The following is a 21,485-nucleotide window of genomic DNA, read 5'->3' on the forward strand; positions in this document are numbered from 1 at the left end:
CAGGTGCGTTAGACGGGCGGCCGCCTTAAACCCCATTGGAGGGCTAACGCGATCACACAGTTCATGCACGGTCTCTGAGATTCGCGCGGCCAAAAGCGGATCTCTGGTGGCTGCGTTCGTTGTGTTGAAGCGGATTCCGTCCCTTTCATTTGTGTCGAGAGTTGCGAAACCTTCGTGATGTCAGGATAACGTTGCGGAAGAAGAAGCGGAAAGATGGGGTGCGCTGTTCGCCGAGCTCCAAGCAATCAGCGGTGGCCGGAATGGACAGTCCATTAGATGTACACATCGAGAATAGCGCTCTCGCTGTCAATTCAGTCTTCATAAAGGAGCAAACCGTAGACCACGTCCCTGGTCCGCGGTAGGTCAAGTTGCTGGGCAAGTTTGAAAGCTGGGCGTCCCAATGTGCTAGAGTCCGCTGCCTTATTCGTCGCCTTGTTGCCAGCAGCCATACGATAAGCAAGGCGAAGCAGGCTAATCAACCGCGAACCTTTTAAATGCCAAGCATTTCTTAGCGAACCTTTGGCACTTTGAGCGTTTCCATCCATCCATCCATCCATCCATCCATCCATCCATCCATCCATCCATCCATCCATCCATCCATCCATCCATCCATCCATCCATCCATCCATCCATCCATCTATCCATCCATCCATCCATCCATCCGTCCGTCCGTCCGTCCGTCCGTCCGTCCGTCCATCCATCCATCCATCCATCCGTCCGTCCGTCCGTCCGTCCGTCCGTCCGTCCGTCCGTCCGTCCATCCATCCATCCATCCATCCATCCATCCATCCATCCATCCATCCATCCATCCATCCATCCATCCATCCATCCATCCATCCATCCATTCCTATGCAGGCGTAATGTCGGTGCAACGTCAATTGTGGTTGTGGTGCTGGCTATCTAATTTTGCAAGAAAGCAATAAACACTACATATATGTTCTCCTACGATCCAGACGTCATATCAGATTAACACTGTGGCTCCAGTGTTGGCTGCGCTTTTATAGTAGTCTGATAAACATTACAATTGTATTTCCGTGATTCAGCAAGCGATATTGAAGCATCGCTCGACCCCTGAGGAGCACATTAACCAAAGTTACATATGATATTCGCATGATTGCACCATAAAAGGCACTGTCACGCGTATGCTGGTGCCTGGTTCGCTCGTCGGGCTGTGCGAAATGAATCACGGAGGCTGATGGTTTCAAACAAAAACTCCCACTTCATTCGCAGAAAAATAACAAGACAAAACAACAACGAAGACATGTACACTCGAAGAAACAAAGAAAAGGAAATGTCTCAATGCCACGCGTTTCGACGTGCGCTACCGTTTGCGTTTCACTAGTTCTCGCGCTTACGATTCTGGCGTGACCTCCGGTCCGTTGCGAGTCCCTCTCCAGCTGGATGACGACACGCCGTATCCATGCTCACCGGTGACGTAAATGTTGAAGGAACCACTGCAGCGGTAGTACCGGGAGTTGCTCGCCGAGGCAGGTGCTCGGGCGGGATACACTGCAGCCCAAGGTCGTCGGTAGTTCCTTGAGCTGCTCGCCCAGGCTGGTGCTCTGGCGGGACACTGCAGCCCAGGGCCAGCGGTAGTTCCGTGAGCTGCTCGCCGAGGCAGGTGCTCGGGCGGGAAACTGCAGCCCAGGGCCAGCGGTAGTTCCTTGAGCTTCTCGCCAAGGCCGGTGCTCGGGCAGGAGACTGGGGTGAGACCAGCCCCGGAAAGTCTCAAGTTCCAGCGAGCGCCGCAGAGGGCGAAAAAATCAACCGCGGCGAGTTCCAGCTTCAAGCACCGGGAGTGGATCTACTAACCTCTGCGTTAGGATAACATGGCGACCTTGTGGTGGCCGCCAATAAATTCTAGCTGTAGAAACTGTGTAACTGAACTATATCGAGGAACAAAACCAGCCTGAAATATTTTCTTCCACCTATTACCTAAATACGTAATACCTATGGTATGGCTTCACGGCCAAGAATTTAGCCGAGAAATTCATGCCTGCCCTGTAGACACAACGCGATATTCCTTATTTGTAACACATTCAAGGTGACATCGCAGAGCGAGAAAGATGCAGAACTGTACGCATCCGCGATTGTTTACGTAACAAATTTATCAAAACTACATAGCTCTCACTGCGCTAGCTATCTCTCGGCGTAGCCCATGTTGCGTTTCCGACTCCACACCATGCACTCAAAGATCAACACAACCTGGCAAGCGCCGCATAACTAACGGAAGGATAAGACCCTTGTCCTAAAGCTATGCTGTTAAAACTCGGACGCTGCTACACAATGAGAGCAACGTTCTTTCAGCGATCTCGATGTTAAGTTATATGCACATCTAAAAGAACTTGTGCGCTGTACGTGGTGGATGTCTGGGTGTGTGGGTGTGTGGGTGTGTGAATGTGTCGTGTGGTTGCGCTCTAATTAAGTTTTTGGAAATTATATGCACATATTTGTCAGCTTTTAGACTGATTACACACGTTCGGATTGAAAGCTTTCGACGTGTATGAGTGACGTGTTTTGCTTGGACCTGACTGTATACATTGCTTGTACCAGCTTGGGCACTCACAATAAACGATGCAAACCTTACTTGATTGACGTTGTTTTTGCCAGTCGAGGCCAGTTTGGTCACCTGGCATAAATATTACACACGCGCGCAGCGATTTAGCAACGACAAAGAACAAAATACCACAGTGAGCAAAAAGCGCAGTAGCGCGACCAGGGCGAACCAACCGCAAAAACGCGTTTGTCTAATGATGATGATAGTACTTGCAGCGCCATCTCGCCTCGCTCTATTGCAGTTCAGTACGCCGCCGCTACCCTTATTTCCGTGCTACAGTCAGAGGTACAGTTTCCGTTCTCTAAAGTGGTAGATGTTCTCTGGTGAGACCCAGCAAGAAGCTCCGCAGCTGTCCGCCTCTCGAACGCTGTGTCCCAGCTCTCACATTCTTCACTCCGCACGCCCCCTTGTTCCAATTTGGCGACCCCCGCGCGCTCTTTTTCTCCTCTTCCTTTTTTAGATGCGAAGCATTTTTTAGCGGAGCTCAAACCGGTGGTGGTGCGCGGCGTGACCATCCTTACTGCGCATGCGCAAACCCTCGCCACATACCTCCTCTCCACACACCTCGCCCCCTCTGAAACGCGGGCTCGACATACCGAAACGCTGCTTCGCATCGCCCCTCTCCTGCGCAATGCCGCGATGAGCGCCAGCGCCTGCGCGTCCCCTCTCTCTCCTCTCCTACGCTCCCCCCTCGCGCGCCTGCCGACCGCGTTCCCCGCTCGCCCTGTGAGAATTAACGGCAAGGCTAGAGGGAAGACACCACGCGCGTAGCGTTTCTCTTCGCGTTCCACGACGTGATGTCGGTAGCATGCCCAACGAAAGCCAACGGAACGCGATCGCGCAAATGCTCCGGCTTCGCATCGCCTCATGGTTCCATTTATCGGGAGATGGTGTAATTTTTCTTTTCACTCCAGCCTCCAATTGATCTGTTCTCTTCACTACACAAATAGCTTCTTCCTCTTCTTCTTTTCTTGAATTTGTCATTCTTGACAGTGGCCCCCAATATGTTGAGTTTTCGCTCCACGAAAACTCGTCCCCACTACCACCAGACACATCACTGTACCGCACACTTCACTGCACCATACAGCACTTCACTTCATGGCACGGCTCGGCACTTCACTTCGCCGCACAACACTTCACCTCGCGGCACATCACCTCACTGCACGGCACACTTCACTCTTGCACCACTGCACTTGCCTACACTAATGCGCACATCAATCTTCGTGAGTCACAAGAAAACATCAAGGTCACAAAAACCGTCAAAAAGCAATAGCAATCTTCGGCAAGCGTTACTGTTCATTTGACTACATCATCACTGTATTCATAAAACCTGGATCAGCGTTGCTCAACGCTCTGCCTGTTTCTTAACTTTGACTAACTCCTTTTTGGCGGGATTTCTTGGCGGGCTTTCTTTCGCCGCCACCGGTGTCTTGACATTTCTCACACGACCTCACGGACCGTTTCACGTCACTTTGCATATATGGCGAAAAAAATTCTTCCGCCACTCGATTAGCTCTCTTCCTTACTCCTTGGTGTCCAGTTCTAATAGAATCGTGAGCCAGTTTGATAACAGCCCTTCTTTGATCTACTGGCACTACTAGTTGTCGTTTCTCTTCTGCACCATGTGCCTTAACTACTCGGTAAAGCAGTCCTCCCATCTTCTCGAATTTATGCCTCCGTCGGCTGTTCTTACAAGACACCACGCGCGTAGCGTTTCTCTTCGCGTTCCACGACGCGAGGTCGGTAGCATGCCCAACGAAAGCCAACGGAACGCGATCGCGCAAATGCTCCGGCTTCGCATCGCCTCATGGTTCCATTTATCGGGAGATGGTGTAATTTTTCTTTTCACTCCAGCCTCCAATTGATCTGTTCTCTTCACTACACAAAAATTCATATTTCCATTTCCCTTGCACCTCGAAAAAACGTCGCAAAGTAGTGTCCGCTTTTTTCAGCGAAAGCTGTTATGAGATCATTTCAGCGGCCGTTTTTGGCACCGTAGTTGTCCGCCGCCGCCGCCGCCACCGGTGTCCGTAACCACTATCGCTCGTAATAAGAAAAAAAAACGAAATAACAAAAAAAAAACATCGTTGATCCCTCCGCCATAGGAATCGGAATAACACGAAAGTAGAGCGCGTCCTTACGGAAGTAACTGAATGTTTTACCGTACATTGATATAAGAGAGTTTGCACAATGTATATTGATGTCTGGCAGCTATAGCACCGTTTAGCGTGGATGTACCCACTTTGATGATTGGTGGTACACCGCCATCCCGACGACTAACTTCCATGCTAAATGATTAAACAAACCCTTGCGGTAGCTGTAGTAGTTCACGGTGAAAGCGTAATCAGAGAACTAGGTGTGATAGCCAGAAGAGCGTCGCATATTGGACGCAGAAGTTCATCGCCATCCCGCGAATATGATCGACCACCACGGCCAGACTAGAGGGAAACGCAAAGCGCGTCGTGCCGCCCCGGTAGCCAGGCCGCGATTTTTCTAGGGGAGAGCGCGTGAGCAGGGAACGCGGTGTTACAGCCAAGGTGAGGCAGGCGCGCGTCGCAGAGCTATGAGCGAGGGCCGACGCTTTTACGACGCTTAAAGCGACGCTTGGCTAAGGTCGCCACCTCGCGATGTGTTAAGGCATTGACAAAATTGAACTTCTATTGAAAATGCGCCGAATGGGAGAGACGTGTAACGCTTTGCAGATGCTAATCGTGGAGGCCACAGTAATGACGAATCTCTTTACTTTGTCGCTCCCAGAGGGCAACACCACCCGCCGACCGGGACAGTGGTAGATATAAAAAGTGCGTTTGTAAAGCCTCTAGAGTCTGTGATCGTGGCGCAGTGGATAGCGTGCCCGGCATCTGTTGTTGCGGACCGAGCGGTCGTGGGTTCGATGCCCGTTGACGGAACTTTTTTTTCTTGGCCATCTGATCGGGTATATTTTTTCGACGTCATTTCCGTGACGGAAAGACGTCACTGAAGTCTTGGTGGACCCCGGCATAAAACATTTTCGTGTTAAAAAATTCCAGGATGAAACGAGGTTCGAAACTGGGCCCTCTGCGTGGGAGCCCAGTACTCAACCTCTGAGCCATGCCGTTACTTGAAACTGCTTTGTAAAAAGATCCTATACAGGCTTCATGTCGGGAAGGAACCACATTAACATATGCAATATAGCGTGGCAGAAGAGTAAAATAAGCACCAAGCGTCGCACAGCGCGAATTCTGTAACCAGGGGTCACACAATGCGAATTGCGAAACGAGTAGGTTGTTGAATGCTTCCAACCCATTACAAAGGGCTCCGCCATAATTCTTCATCGTCATCAGGCACATCATCAACAAAGTGCACATAATGCCTTAGAGATGTTTAGCAGGTACCACGGCTCTCCGTAGAATGACGATAAATGGCATAGTGGCTGCTTCCCTACTACTCAAAAATTACAATGATTTATAGCGTAGTGGGTTCCTCGCAAGTGCACTTGTATTGGTTGCCAAGGAAGCCCATAAGCGCATGATCCATTTCTTCGGGGTCTCAGTAAGTTCTTCGCCTCCCTTTCTCTCCCACGTCAACGTATGTTATAGAGCAGGACGAGAGAGGGAAATAGCGACCGGGCGTCACACAATGCAGTGATTCCACTCCTGCGCCAACTGCGCCAAAGTGCGCCAAATTGTATTTACTGCGCCATCCTGATAATATCGACGAAATTTGCGCCAAACTGCGCCAAAGTCTCTGGTTTGGGGGCGTCTGTCACCGGCAATCGCACCGCCGGCGCGTCAGAACATGTGCAGCTCGATCTTGGGGCTGCCAATAAAGTCGCAATTATGGACCAAGAATTATTCCGCTGAATAAATAGCGCTCGCGCGTGCGTTCCGAGTAAGCCACGATGCCGTGCACGTTGCCGACGCAGCTTCTGTTCTGCAAGTCGGCTCGACAGCAAAACGCGCTCTCCGCAGGGGCTCGTGACGTCTAGGCCTATCGGTAGCGAGAAAGTGCGACGGCGATTCATCGGCGGACGTCGTCTGTTCCAGAAACGCTGCTGATAGCTCGTTTCAAGCGTCGCACGGCACGTAAGGAAAGCAATGTTCAGTAATAACTACATGAGTGCCGCTAAAATGTCTGTCGCTTCTGTTTCCGGACATCGCGGAATGAAATCTGGGATCGCTCGCAGTAGATATATGGGACAATATCGAATTTTCCTTGCTTCGCGTTTTATGGAAGAGCACGCGAACGGTGGAAACGCGTTTACACTTTTCCTCAGGTATACTTTATCCATGGATCTTCATCCAGAACAGCTTTTTCGTAATTCCTTGCGCCAGCACGTCTGAGTTTGTAATCACTCTGCGGTAAATACCCCCTAAAAGGCCCTGCCCTTTCGAGCTCACGTGCTAGGGTTCCAATTCGAATTTTTTGCTTGCTATTTTTAAAAATGTCATCTCATTAGTAAAATCATATCTCCTGGTCGGAGCAGCCGCAAATGCGCAGCTGTCAGTAGCGGGCCCGTCGCTCCGTCGCTGACGGCCGACATTGAAGCGGGTACGCCATGTTACACGTCCGCCCCTCGCTTTCGGAGGTCAATAGCTAACGGTTAAAAAAACCCAGTTTCGCTTAAGAGCGAAGCAATGAATGCGATACCAAAAAATTGTATTGTGAAACGAAGTAAGACTAGCAGCTAACTCTTTTTGGATCCGATCTCGCGTAACTCAACAAAACGCTGGTGTAAGGGAATATGGCCCCTCCAGGAACCGAATCGTTTTCTTGCTCTGAGTTCTCTAAACACGAAGTAAGCGTTGAGAGCACAGCAAGTTTACGAGCCGTCTCCTGATGCCTCGAGATAGCGCGCGCGCAAGCGACTGCGCCCTTCGAACGATGTAGTCCCCCCCCCCCCTACCGCTCCCCTGGCGTCCCTTCATGCTCCTTACGAAAGACGGGCGGGGCGTTTCCTCTCTGTTTGATGAGCAATCGACGGCAGGCCCGCACGCGGGAAGGTGTTATCTCATGCGCTGTCCGCGCGACGGAGACAGACGGGCGGCTAGTTTAATCGCCGCTTCAGCCGCGTTCGTCGCCAGCGCTCGCGAGCTTTTACCCGCGGCTAGACTGCGCCTGGTGATGTTATTAATCTGGACTTTATACGGAAAATTACGACAACGGCGACGGAAAAAATCCGCCGAGAGTGTCCATATAATTGCTATCGCAAGGGTCAATGTACGGGGCAGATGTTGCACCCCCCCCCTCTTAGGTGATTAGGGGGGGGCGGCCGCCCCCCCCTGTGCGCACGCCTATGTTCCTGAGATGATTTTTTCCATGAGATTTGCAATGAATCGAAATATTTCTAGCCTTCATAAGAGCCCCATAATAGTACTCAGGTGCTTGAATGTTAATGCAATATGCTTCTGTATTGCACTCCAGGATGTAAAAGTCGCTGCTCCAAAGTGCTCCCAGATGCAAAATTATCTGCTCCAAAGTGCTCCAAGATGAAAATTTTGCTGCTCCAAAGTGCTCCAAAACGGAAATTTTGCTGCTCCAAAAATTGCTCCAAATCAGAAGTCCTCGGTAGCATCACTGACAATGCAAATTACACAACTGGTGGGCCGTTTAATGCTACCAAGCCATTACAAAAGGCTGAGCCATAATTCTTCACCGTCATCAATCGTCGCGTCAACAAAGTGCACATAATGCCTTACAGACGTGTAGCTGGTGCCTCGCTTCTCCACAGAATGACGAATAATGGCTTAGTAGATGCTTCCCAACTTCACAAAAATTGTGATTTACGGCGTAGTGGGTACCTTGCTAGTGTACTTGTATTAGTAGCCCCAAGAGAGCTTACAACGGGCTCTAGAAACGCCGCTCTTTCAGCTTTCGCTGTGACTGTGCTGTGATTTCAGCGCAGGCCTGGCGTTTTTTTTGCTCTTGTTTCATTTCAGCTGCTATTGTGTTCATTACTGAAACTGACGTTCTTTTCATAGGCACGTCCTTGTGGTCCATGTTTTTCCCACTTTTCTTTACTGCGTATAATTCATATTCTCCATTGTGTTGATCCGCCCTTTTTCCACCACCCTTGTTCCCCACTTGAGTGTCTTCGCGTTATGCCCTATGTGTCATTTATGTTTTGTGAAAATTCCAGATGGAATCCGGGTTGTCCACATCTCTAACACCGGGTCCATTCCCTAAAATGACATCATGCAATGGATACTGCACACAGCGTGCTTCAACCCTTCCACAGAAATAAGGCGTCAACAGTAAGACCCGTACTAGAAGCATTCGCAGCACAGTTCCATCCACCAATCGAACCGTTGTTTTTTTACCCTTGAGATCTGCCTCAGAGACCATGGATTGCCTCACCAAAACAATATTTGACCCCTTGTCTCTGAGCACGGATACGTTTCGTCCCTTCAGGATTCCTGCTTCCACTGCCATGAAAGTTTTTGCGTGTTCGGGCTCGACTGCCGTTGTGACAGCACATGTCTCGTCCCTGCCCTCCTGGTCAAGTTGTTTTTCCCTGTAAGCATCAGTAGGGCTTTCGTCTGCAACTATGCAGGCCGTTTTATTTCCTGACCTTTCACGGCAGGCTTCTGTGGTGGGCCCACGCCTACCGCACCCATCACATTTCGACGAGGAACAGTGAGTGCGACCCGCGGTACAATTTGCTGCTCTATGCCCGGTCTTGTCACAGAGGTAGCATTGGATTGCACTCCGGATTTGCTCTTTCTTCTCAAATCCTTTCTCATCTTGTCCTCTCCCTAGATTCCTTTTCGCTCGAGCTTCTAAATAACGGTCGGCATGTTCGGACAGCTCAGCCGCCGTCTTCAAGTTCCGCTCCTTCAGGAATATTGCCACTCCCTTGTGACACGATGTCAGGCATTGTTCAGCAATCATGCTGTCGCTCAGGTTCTCGAATGTTCTCTCTCTGTTAGCCATCTCCAACCACCGATCGAAGTAATTGGAGATTCGAGCATCGAACTGCTGACCTGTCTCGTTTTCCTGTGGTTTCGAGCTCCGGAATTTCTCTCGGAAACCTTCGGCAGTTAATCTCAAGCGCTGGAGCAGAGCATTTTTGACCTTTTCGTAATCTATCGCGTTCGCTGCTGGCATCCAGCTAAAAACGGCCAGTGCTTCTCCGACAAGGCACATGCTCAATCCAGTTGCCCAGTCACACCTCTGCCAGACTTGTCCTATTGCTATTCTCTCGAACCGCTGTATATAAGCGTCGAGGTCATCTCGCCTTTCGTCGAAAGGTGCGATTAACTTACGCCGGCTCACTTTTGGTGGCTGGGGTACCATCTCTGACCTACCTGGTACTTCCACACTCGCGCGCAACTCCAAATTTTTTCAGTCAGCTCCTTTTTCAACAAGTTTATAAGTGCGCTCCTTCGCGGCTTTCGCTCGCTCTTCATCTTTTTTCGCGGCCTCTCGTGCCTCTGCACGATCTTCCCGTAATCTTTTCTGTTCCTCATGATAGAGCCTTTTCTGTTCCTCATTATAGCCTCAGCCGGCAATCCTGCCGCACTACCGGCTACCATCAAACGTTCCACATCCATTTCGCGGCTCCCGACAGACCTAGGCGTGTGACAAAGTTACATGGATCCTGGCAGGCTCACCATTGTCACGCGTATGCTGGTGCCTGCTTCGCTCGTCGGGCTGTGCGAAATGAATCACGGAGGCCGATGGTTTCAAACAAAAACTCCCACTTCATTCCCAGAAAAATAACAAGACAAAACGACAACGAAAACACGTACACTAGAAGAAACAAAGAAAAGAAAATGTCTCAATGTCACGCGTTTCGACGTCCGCTACCGTTTTTGTTTCACTAGTTCTCGCGCTTACGGTTCTGGCGTGACCTCCAGTCCGTTGCGAGTCCCTCTCTAGCTGGATGACTACACGCCGTATCCATGCTCGCCGGTGGCGTAAATGTTGAAGGAACAACTGCAGCGATAGTACCGGGAGTTGCTCGCCTAGGCAGGTGCTCGGGCGGGATACACTGCAGCGCAGGGTCGTCGGTAGTTCCTTGAGCTGTTCGCCTAGGCCTGTGCTCGGGCGGGAAACTGCAGCCCAGGGCCAGCGGTAGTTCCGTGAGCTGCTCGCCGAAGCAGGTGCTGGGGCGGGAAACTGCAGCCCAGGGCCAGCGGTAGTTCCGTGAGCTGCTCGCCGAGGCAGGTGCTCGGGCGGGAAACTGCAGCCCAGGGCCAGCGGTAGTTCCGTGAGCTGCTCGCAGAGGCAGGTGCTCGGGCGGGAAACTGCAGCCCAGGGCCAGCGGTAGTTCCGTGAGCTGCTCGCCGAGGTAGGTGCTCGGGCGGGAAACTGCAGCCCAGGGACAGCGGTAGTTCCGTGAGCTGCTCGCCGAGGCAGGTGCTTGGGCGGGAAACTGCAGCCTAGGGCCAACGGTAGTTCCGTGAGCTGCTCGCCGAGGCAGGCGCTCGGGCGAGAAACTGCAGCCCAGGGTCAGCGGTAGTTCCGTGAGCTGCTCCCCGAGGCAATTGCTCGGGCGGGAGCCTGGGACGAGACCCAGCCAGACCTTCCGCAGCTGTAGGCCTCTCGAACGCTGTGTTCCGGCTCTCACGTTCCTCACTGCACGCGCCCCCATGTTCCAATCTGGCGACCCCCCGCGCTCTTTTTCTCCTCTTCCTTTTTTTCCTTTCACTCGAGCCTTGAAATTATCTGTTCCAAATAACTTCTTCCTCTTCTTCTTTGCTTGACCTTGTCATTCTTGACAGGCACTTAGTTTCGAGAATACTGACGTATGTACTCTAACGTGAGGGCTGGCGTTACGTCGCACCATAAGTTACCCTTTAAACGCCAGTGTTGTCGACGTACCTGGTAAGCCCACGATGTGCACGCAGCTACGACACTTACAAGAACACGTCGATCCACCTCGTGATACTTGGCGCAAAGCCATAAAATACAGCATAGAAGTACTCTCTGACTGCTTCGCATTAAAGTGATTCCCGCAACGCGTGGGATCTGCCGAATTTTTCAGCTCTCCTAATCAGGCCCAACTAAAAGTATCAACACTTCTGCACACTCATCGACTCGCTCATGGAGCTTGGGTAAGAAGCAGCGGCGATGCTATTCCTTTCGATGAAAGAAAATTAATTTACTGAAACGGTAGAGCTCTCGATCGGTTCATAAAACATTTACTTCTTCCCGCCCGTATTTGCGTTGCCTATGATGTACATTTCAGGCCAGGCAGAGCAGAATAAAAAATTACAGCATATCCACGGGTGAATGATGAAGAGCTTGGGCGAAGCTCCTGAAGCCATCATGGTCTAGGGATTCGCTTCTCGTTAAGCTCGTTTCACAGCGGCGTCCTTGGCGCGCACCGTCACGGGATCCGCCTGCTGCCGCCAAGCGAGCGCCCGCCGCTGCGCATCGTCCATGCTCCGCCAACGATCCGACACGTACGGCGACGATCCAAGATAATGAGAGATGCGCTCACTCCCCGCGCAGCAGCCAATCGGATAGGATGGATGGATGGATGCTATGAGCGTCCCCTTTGTAACGGGGCGGTGACATGTCTGCCACCAGGCTCGAAAAAAAAAGCTTCCTTGTTTCATGTTCGCCTAATACCTTATCTACATTGATTAAATCTATGTTATTATACCAAAAAATACAAATTCACGGTCTATCTCTCTGCCTCTTAAGGCAGAATGACCTTATTATTCCCCCATTATTTATTTTTGTACTTTATCTCTACTTTTCTGCCACCAATACTCTAACCGTCTCTTACTTATTTCTATCGCGGACATGTTCAGCTTTCCATTGTTGTCCCTAAAACTCAAGGCTTCATGTAGACTCGTGCCCACACGTATACCTGGGTGAATATCGCCACATTCAATCAGTACATGTTCCATCGTTTCCTTAGTTCCCCCGCAGCATGTACATTGTTCTTCTTCGTTACTAAATCTCGCTTTATAACTACGCGTTCTAAGGCAGCCCGACCTTGCTTCAAACAGTAACAGTATCATAAAACCTTTCCCTCCTTATTTCCTTTTTTCCCTTGCGGTAGTTATTCAGAGCCGGCTTCTTTTCCATCGCTGCCATCCAATAAGTCCTCTCCGCCTCTCTGACCTTCCGCTTAATGCTCCTTGTTGCCATATCGCCCGCACTGCTAGCCATATATTTACTGGTGAGCCTCCTAGTTCTTTTTCTCCACTGCGTGTCAACACTTTTTCTATACAAATACCTGAAAACCTTCTCTGCCCATCTACTCTTCTTCATTTTCCTCAACCTCTCTTCGAATCTCATTTTGCTCTGAGCTACCCGCACGTCAAAGCCTGTCCATCCCATAACACCCTTTACAGCCTCATTTGTCGTCTTCCCGTGAGCGCCCAACGCGAGGCGGCCCACCGTCCTTTGATTTACATCCATTCCTGATTGTACCTCTGACTTCATGCACACCACTGAGTTCCCAAATGTAAGCCCCGGGACCATCACACCCTTCCACAGCTCTCGAAGCACCTTCGTACCTATTGTACCCCCATAAAGCTCTGTGCTTCATAATTGCAGCATTCCTCTTTCCCTTTGCTACCGATGCTTTCTCTTGTACCTCCATATATCTATCCCCCTCATTTACCCATACTCCGAGGTACTTGTACTCGCTTACCCTCGGTATTTTTTGGCCCTGTATAAAGACCGCATGGTCTTCGTGATCATTGAATACCATCAATCCACATTTTGTTGCACTAAATTCTAGTCCTAGAGCCCTCACATTCCCTTCCGCATATATCTGCCAGTCGCTCTATTTCATCTTGACTGTCCGCAAATAAGACAATATCATCAGCATAAAATAGACCTGGAAGGTTCTGCTCAACCATCGTGCCGACCTGTTTGTGTGACAAATTAAATCCAATGTTGCTACCTTCTAGCGCTTTTTCCATCCTCACCATGTACAGCATGAATAACAGCGGGGACAAAGGACATCCCTGTCTCAGCCCCTTGCTAATTTCAACGCTGTCCTTGCTACTTATTCCTTCCCATTCTATACAAACTGTATTTTCTCGGTATATTTCCCTCAAAAGCTGTATACAGTCGTCACCTATGCCCACTTCTTCCAGTATATCCCACAAAATTTTCTGATTAACGTTGTCATACGCCCAGGTAATATCTAGATAAGCTACGTATAAGGGCCTGTTTTCTATTTTCGATATTTCTATACACTGAGTAAGAACAAACAGATTATCGTCTAACCGCCTGTCGATTCGAAATCCATTCTGAAGTTCTCCCAAAATATCATTTTGTTCCACCCACGCTTCTATTTTTAATTTTACTGCCTGCATCGCCAACCTGTATAGCACCGATGTAATGGTTAGCGGTCTATACGATCGAATGTTATCCTTTTCTCCCCTGCCTTTATATATTAAGTTCATTCTACTTTTTCGCCAACTGTCTGGTATTTCCCTCTCCTGTAAGCACTTTTCTACGGCTTTCAGCAGTGCTTCTTTAGTGTTATGTCCGAGTTCGTTAATGAGGCTGACGGGAACCCCATCTAAGCCCGGTGTAGTGCGCTTAGGAATTTTAACTTCGGCTTTCTTCCAATTGAAATTCTCTAGTACTACATCTTCGTCGGTTGCACTCCTTTGCGTACTTTTACTCACCGGGGGAATCCCCTGGGTGACCTTTTTAAACGAATCGGCTGTTATCTTTCGGATGTAACCTACCGCTTCATACCCTTCCAATTAATTTCCTCCTTCATCTACCATATGTTGTTGCATTGTGACAGACTTCCTACCCAGCGCTTTTAGGTGGCTCCAGAATATCCTAGGCGCGGCCTTCTTCTTTTCGCGAATCTCTGCCATCCAGCGTTCACTTTCACCTTTAATTTTTGCCTCGACTAATTTCTGCACAATGGATTTTTGCTCTAAATATATTTCCCATATTTGGTTGACTTCGTCCTGTGGCCGCTTCTCCTTTTTTGCTTGTCTGTGCTCCCGTGATGCCTCACGTCGCTTCTCGATCGCCTCCCGGATTTCTTTGTTCCACCAACTTTTTGGCTTTCTCTTTCCTTTCCAACAAATAGTTTTCTTCTCTTTTTCCATTTCTTTTGTGATTATATGTAGCAGCTCACAATACTTCCAGTCTTTACCTGGTAGTTCGTCTACTTTTTCCTCGACTCTTGCGGCTATATTTCTTATTTGTTTGTCATTTAGATACAAGCTGCCAAACTTTGATTCTATGTTCTTATTATCAGTTTTATATCCCATTTGTAATATTATGCGTTTATGATCACTACCCAAGCTGTTAATGCCTTCCTCGTCTATTCTCATCTCTCTAAGTTTGTCATATATTCCTTCTGTCATGAGACAATAATCAATGCTCGATTGCCGGTTTCCGACTTCCCACGTGATCTGCCCCTCACACTTAGGCCCCACGTTAACTATCTCAAGACTATGTTGCTCGCAGAGATCTAGCAATAACTTGCCATTGGTGTCTGAATATCCGTCAAGGTCATGAATGTGAGCGTTCATGTCCCCTAGAAGGATTATTTCGGCATCAGGACCAAATTCTTTAATATCGGTGCTTATGCATTTCACTATCTCCAGATTCTTTTCTCTGCAGTTATTCCCCGTCCACAAGTAAGCTACACCTAGCCACATTTTCTTTCCACCTACTGTGCCCGAAACCCACATGTGCTCTGAACACGTTTGTTTCACTCTATCCAATTTTGTTCTGCTATGGATTAGCATTCCAACACCCCCACCTCTCCTTTCTGATGTGATCCTGTTACATCCTTCCCAAATATAATTGTCAATATGTGGTGGCTCTTCCAAGTCTCTAAGGTGTGTTTCTGTAACCGCATAAACACCTATCTGTTCCTTGCTTAACTGCTCCTCAATCTCTAACCATTTTGCCTTTTTTCTGCCACCCTGCATGTTTATGTAACTAATTGCAACACGCGCCTTCTCCCTTCTTTTACCTTTTCTCTGGTTTTTCGCTATACCGCCTGTCAAAGAGTCCCCCTGGTTGTTTTCCTCATTACAAGCTACCCTGGGCACCGAAGGGCCCGCGTGCCCCCCAAAAAAGCTACTGCGCGACCTGCCAGTCGCCAACCCACCTCATGACCAAGCCTCTTATGACCAAGCCTCAGCGGCACTTCCAGCGCCATCTAGTGTCGATTCACACAAGCGCCATATTGCACACAATTCTATTGGACCAACGCCATCTAGGAAATGAGACGAGAAATGGTGATGACGACACAGACTATGTACAGCGCCATCTAGAATATCGTCCCTGAACTGCAGTTTGTATGTACTTCTATGAGACAGCGCCTTCTATTGCATCATACGGGAGATCCGTTTACGCCGGACAACGGAGACGTGACAAGGTTAAACTAAGAGGAGCTACGCCCCTAAAACGTGACGGAGTGCTGTAACGTTATGGAGCCCCTGCTCAATGGTAGCCACCGCCGCAATGCTGGAGCGGAAGGCGTGAAACAGTCGCATAGGCGACCTGCACCGCAGAGAGCCGACACTGCGTTGTCGCACGTGAGACACGGAGTACAATCTTAGCAGAAGCGTATAGGGCAAGTTTTATTTTATAATTACAGGATTGCCTTATTAAAGGGAAAGCTTCTCCTCGTTTGTTGGTTTCCCAGCGTGCAGTTGACAGTGGCCACTGCCGAAGTGGGGGAGGGGCTCCGTCCCCCTAGCTTTTCTCAGTGAGGGGCTAGCGCCCCCCTTGCCCCCACCCCCACTCGGTATATACGCCTATGCGTGCCGGTTCATGGTGATGCTTTTCTGTTTTGTGCTGACACCGCACAAACTACGGCGAGCTACAACAGCTTTGCTGTTAAAACAATGCCCCCCAATACTGATGTTCGTGAGGCCACGCGCTCCCGCGTTGCAAGTCATATTGAGCGCGGCTGTACATGTCCATTTAGTCCAGACGGTATGTACAACAAGTTTATCAGTTACAAGCGAAGATAAACATGTGTCTGCAGGGTCGGGAGCTGCCGTACTGCTGCCACGCTCAACGGAGGAGGTGTCTGCCGTGCTGTCACACTGCCATGGCCGCCGATTGGCCATCTGCCCACAGGGGGGCAACACCGGCCTTGTGGGTGGCAGTGTGCCAGTCTTCGACGAGCTCGTTCTCTCGATGGCACGCATGTCCAAAGTGAACACCATCGACCCATTGTCTGGTGAGCATCGCGTGTTCGACAGGTGAAAATTGGAATGTATAGGCGAATTCCACCGGACATACGTCATGAAAATGCGGTGGCGCTGACGTCGGGCGCTTAGTTTCGCGCGGTAGGCAAAAGCCGCTGTGCCTGCCGCAGTTGCTGCCGTGTTTTCGCGTGCGCTGTTTGCCGTCGTGCAACGAAGAAAAACGGTGTACCGACGTGATGCGTTGCGGTTCCTTACAATAGGAAGGCACAAAACAGGCGGAATAACCTTCTGTCCGCTTTCTTTTTACGAAGACCGTCGCAAGAAATAGGCCGCAGCTGTTAAACATGAGAACTTGTCTGCGACGCCGGCTCATAGATTATGTGACGAAAATTGAGCGGTTTGCGCCGCTCGTTTTACCTAACGAAAACAATGAATTTTTTCAAAAGTGTGCCATTCTAATGTCCTGCACACCATTTTTTGTCATAAGCCTTGTGTGGAACCATTGGAAGCATGCTTACCTCAGAGCACAAATACGTAAGCGGTGTGGATAGCTTTGTAATATGCGGAGGATTCATCACGATTGAAAAATGTGGAAGTCAGAGGGGTCAAAAGGATTTTGTAGTAGGCACGTGAACTAAAGCGTGGCTCCGTTCATTAACGCAGCAGCGAATGAAAGAACGATTTCGGCTATTCTTTTCCAAGTGGTATGCGGCTGCGATGACACACGCAACCCAAGTGTATTGGAGGCGGCTCTTCTGCACTCTAAAAAAAAGAGTCAAAAGAGGGTCACGGCACCATGGCTCTCTTCGGATGCCCATTTGACCCCTTTTGGAAGGTAGATGAAGAGAAAGAGAGCTAGCATTTCGGCAGGAGTCACGTGACTCTCCTGATGCGCGTTTCGATTGACTTCCGTGATGAAGGCGCCGTCGTGTACGCCATACATATCGCGCGTTTGCCATTCGGCGCCGTTCTGGCACGGTGGCTCGCCTCGCTCGCCGACGGAGCCAGCCGGGGTGGCGCCGCGCCTCCGCCTCCTCTCTCAGTCTGCTCGGTCTTTTGGAATGCGTTGCGTCGGTTGCGCGGTTTGCGTCAGTTGCCTGTCGTGCAGTTGTGTATTCGAGCAAAAATGCGCATCTTCCGTGGCGTTGACGCCGGGCTCCGTGCTCGAAATCACGCTTGGAGGGCGGAATATTCATGGAGCTGCGGGCACGGACAACGTGCGCGTTTTAAAGGTGAGTACTGCTTTCGTAGGTACTAATTATGCAACTTTGGCTGGGCGTCTGCAGCAGCTCTGCGGAAGTTATCTGCCAGCCATTTCCAGCAGCAGCCTGCGTCCGCGGGGCTAATGCGGATGCCCAACTAAAGCTGTCAGTTAACGAGTTGACACCGTTATGCGCGTTGCTGTACAACCTCCCATAAAATGAGCGATGCATACAATTATCAGGGGTCACTTTTCGCTGATCGCACATTCTGTCTGCACTGCTGAATGTGCAATATGTCGTTTTGAGGTGCGCTTTAGTCTACTTCATAACATTTCCATCAACATTTTGAGTGTGCAGCGTGCTTCCGCGTGTAGAAACGTGAAAAAAAAAACCCGTCTACAGAACGCTTACACGCACTATATATAATGGTTTTTGTAGGCTTAAAGACGGTAGTTTGGGGTGCAGATATAGTACGATGCTTCCAGCACGTACGCGGTATAGTCACTTAAGTTGGACACGCCTCGCCGGTAAGGCGAAAAAGCTCGAGACTTTCGACGGTGCGCGTTGTTGCGGCCGCCGCCGTGCACTCTTTTCCTTCGTTTCTCTTTGCTCTTTTTGTGGTTTGCCAACATCTGCGATGACGCTGTAACAGACTGAAGTGAGTGTACGTGATTGTGAGAGTTATGTGCACTAATTCTAGCATATGACATGTCTGATTTCGACGTAGACGGCGTCCGCGCGCGCTGGGTGTCGTTCGGGCGCTCGTACTCGAAATTTTTTTCTGAGTATTTGAGGATGGGTTACGTCTGTAAAACATGCGGTCAGTAACTGGTCACGGCGTGCCCCTGACTGCCGGAGGATGTGCTTTTGTGTGGAAATATGCTGGCGCAAAGCCGTGCTTATTCTGAAACCAAATTTTAAAGCGATTTCTCAGAAAAGAAGTGCTTTCATTCGTGCATAGCCCGTGCCTATTGCGAAAAGAGGTTCCCGCTGCCTTTTACGTGAACATTTGTTTTCGTTCGGAAATTATTTAGAACAAAACACTCGTGTCAGATGTGTGTACAGTAACAGTGTGTTGAACAAAGGGTGGTTTTAAATACAAATAAGCAGTGTGTATGTTTTGGTTATTACCAGAATCCCGGATCACTTCTCCCGTCTCGTCACTCCAGTTGACAGCCACACTCGGGGAAACGAAGGTGTCGCTTAGTCTGGTGCACGGTGTAAGAATATACTCAGGTGATTACACTCTTCCCCCAACGCATGGAAAACCGCAATCCACGCGCGTCCAGATAATGTTCGGGTTCTTATCAGATGACTTGCAGTTTCATCGGCGCCGTCTTAGAGGGCGCTACGAAAAGCGGGGCAGTCGTCTCCATAGCAACGCGCATGCTCCTGATAACGTGCATTTTTCTGTGCCATTTTGCTGGATAATGTGCATCCGCCAAGCGGCGTCGAGTGGCGAAATCGAGAGAGCAACAGGAGAGGGCACGGCGAGCGCGGCGGCGATGACGCAGCACCACCGTGATTCGGTTACTCGCGGGCGCTCTCCGCCTCAAGCCAATAGATGGCGCACCGCTCAACGGACCGACGACCGAACATTTTCTGGCCGCTTAGGCGCGCACAGTGTCAACACCTGCATTCTTACACCGTGGTCTGGTGCCTCAACGCTCCTGATGGGAAAATCAACAGAGGCGTTCGCCCTGTCGACCGAACGAGGCAGTCGGTCCTACATTTCCTCTGGTTGGACAAGACGACGTAGGAATAGAGGTGAGTGGCACCCACGCAAAGGAGCTTAAACCAGTTTCGTTTGCTGTTTGAAATAGGCTCACATGACCTTGTGCTGCAAGTTTGTCACAAAGTGACGTGTTACAAAAGCTACTATTTGCAACTTGTGTTTTACACGATAACGGCAAAAAACTTGGTTCCTTACCATACGTGTTTGCATTTGTTGTTTTGTTGTGAGCCCTCATTATGTCCGTGTGAACTACGTATTGTGTAGATTTTGCAAACTTTTACTCCAATTTCATTTTCTCATAATATCACGTTCTGCTTTTCAGATACCGTTTTTATGGTGCTCAAGCTGAACGGGAGCGACAGCCTAGCTAGTCACAAGTCTGATGCCTCCAGCCGTCACCACTTTTTTATTTATTCTTAATCATATGGAATAAAGATTGAAACCGTGTTTGCACGCCCTGTCTCTTTTTAGAATGAATACGTACCAACTAGCTCAGCTCTCTGTTATTCTGAAACATGACGCCGATTTCTGCAGTTTATGTTGCACCATATGACACTATGCACATCAACCACACATTTTAGTTGGCTATACTCACACAAGCATGTAAATGAGGAATACCTAAACTTCTTAATTGGAAATCACAGACTATCTTCTCGCACTTTCTATATTACTTTGCAGGAAAAGGTGTGTCGTTTTGACGAGTTTTATTAAAATAATGCCATAATTGAACTATTCTTTTTAACACGAAAGTGTTTTATGCCGGGGTCCACCAAGACTTCAGTGACGTATTTCCGTCACGGAAATGACGTTGAAAAAATTTACACGATCAGATGTCAAAGAAAAAAAGTTCCGCCAACGGGCATCGAACCCACGACCACTCGGTCCGCAGCAACAGATGTCGGGCACGCTATCCACTGCGCCACGGCCACAGACTCTATAAGTTTTACAAACGCGCCTTTTATATCTACCACTCTCCCGGTCGGCGGGGTGGTATTGCTCTCTGGGAGCGTTAAAGCAAAGTAATTCGTCATTATTGTGGCCTGCGCGATTAGCACCTGCAACGCGTTACACGTCCGTCCCATTCGCCGCGTTTTCAATAGAAGTTCAATTTTGTCAATGCCTTAACACACCGCGAGGTGGCGATCTTAGACCAAGCGTCGTAAAAGCGTCGGCCTCGCTCATAGCACCTCACTGTACATCACGCTAATGCAAATCAAAAATAGCTCTGCGACGCGCGCCTGTCTCACCTGGCTGTAACACCGCGTTCACCGCTGACGCGCTCACCCCGAGAAAAATCGCGGCTGGGCTACCGGGGCGGCAGGACGCGCTTTGCGTTTCCCTCTAGTCCGGCCGTGGTGTTCAATCACATTTTAACACGCCGCGGGATGGCGACCAAGTTCAGCGTCCAATATGCGACGCCCTTCTGATCACACCTCGTTCTCTGATTACGCTTTCACCGTTAACTACTACAGCTACCACAAGGGTGTGTTTAATCATTTAACTTGGACGTTAGTCGTCGGAATGGAGATGTACCACCAATCATCAAAGTGGGTGCATCCACGTTAAACGGTGCTAAAATAATAATAATAATATCTGGGGTTTACCGTTCCAAATCCACGATGTGATTATGAGGGACGCCGTAGTGGAGGGCTCCAGAAATTTCGACCACCTGAGGTTCTTTAACGTGCACCTAAAGCTAAGTACACGGTAAACGGTATTATAGCTGCCAGACATTGTGCAAACTCTCGTATATCGTTTCAGTTACTTATGTAAACATTCAGTTACTTCTGTAAGGTCACGCTTTACTTTCGTGTTATTCCGATTCCTATGAAGGAGGGATCAACCATCTTTTTTGCTGTCGCTGGACAGAACGGCAATTATCATTGGACTTGCTTGAA

General features: G+C 49.6%; 1 protein-coding gene across 1 annotated transcript in view; it reads left to right on the forward strand.

Annotated features, from left to right (window-relative positions):
- LOC119391027 (D-2-hydroxyglutarate dehydrogenase, mitochondrial) overlaps positions 1-21,485 on the forward strand; it is a gene marked incomplete at its 5' end in the record, with an annotated part of 375,425 nt that overhangs the window by 185,433 nt on the left and 168,507 nt on the right. Inside the window, 1 exon segment of the mRNA XM_037658733.2 lies at positions 16,485-16,682. Within this exon segment, the coding sequence (XP_037514661.1) occupies positions 16,485-16,682 (198 nt within the window).

Source organism: Rhipicephalus sanguineus, chromosome 4, assembly GCF_013339695.2.
Source record: "Rhipicephalus sanguineus isolate Rsan-2018 chromosome 4, BIME_Rsan_1.4, whole genome shotgun sequence".
Classification (NCBI taxonomy): domain Eukaryota; kingdom Metazoa; phylum Arthropoda; class Arachnida; order Ixodida; family Ixodidae; genus Rhipicephalus; species Rhipicephalus sanguineus.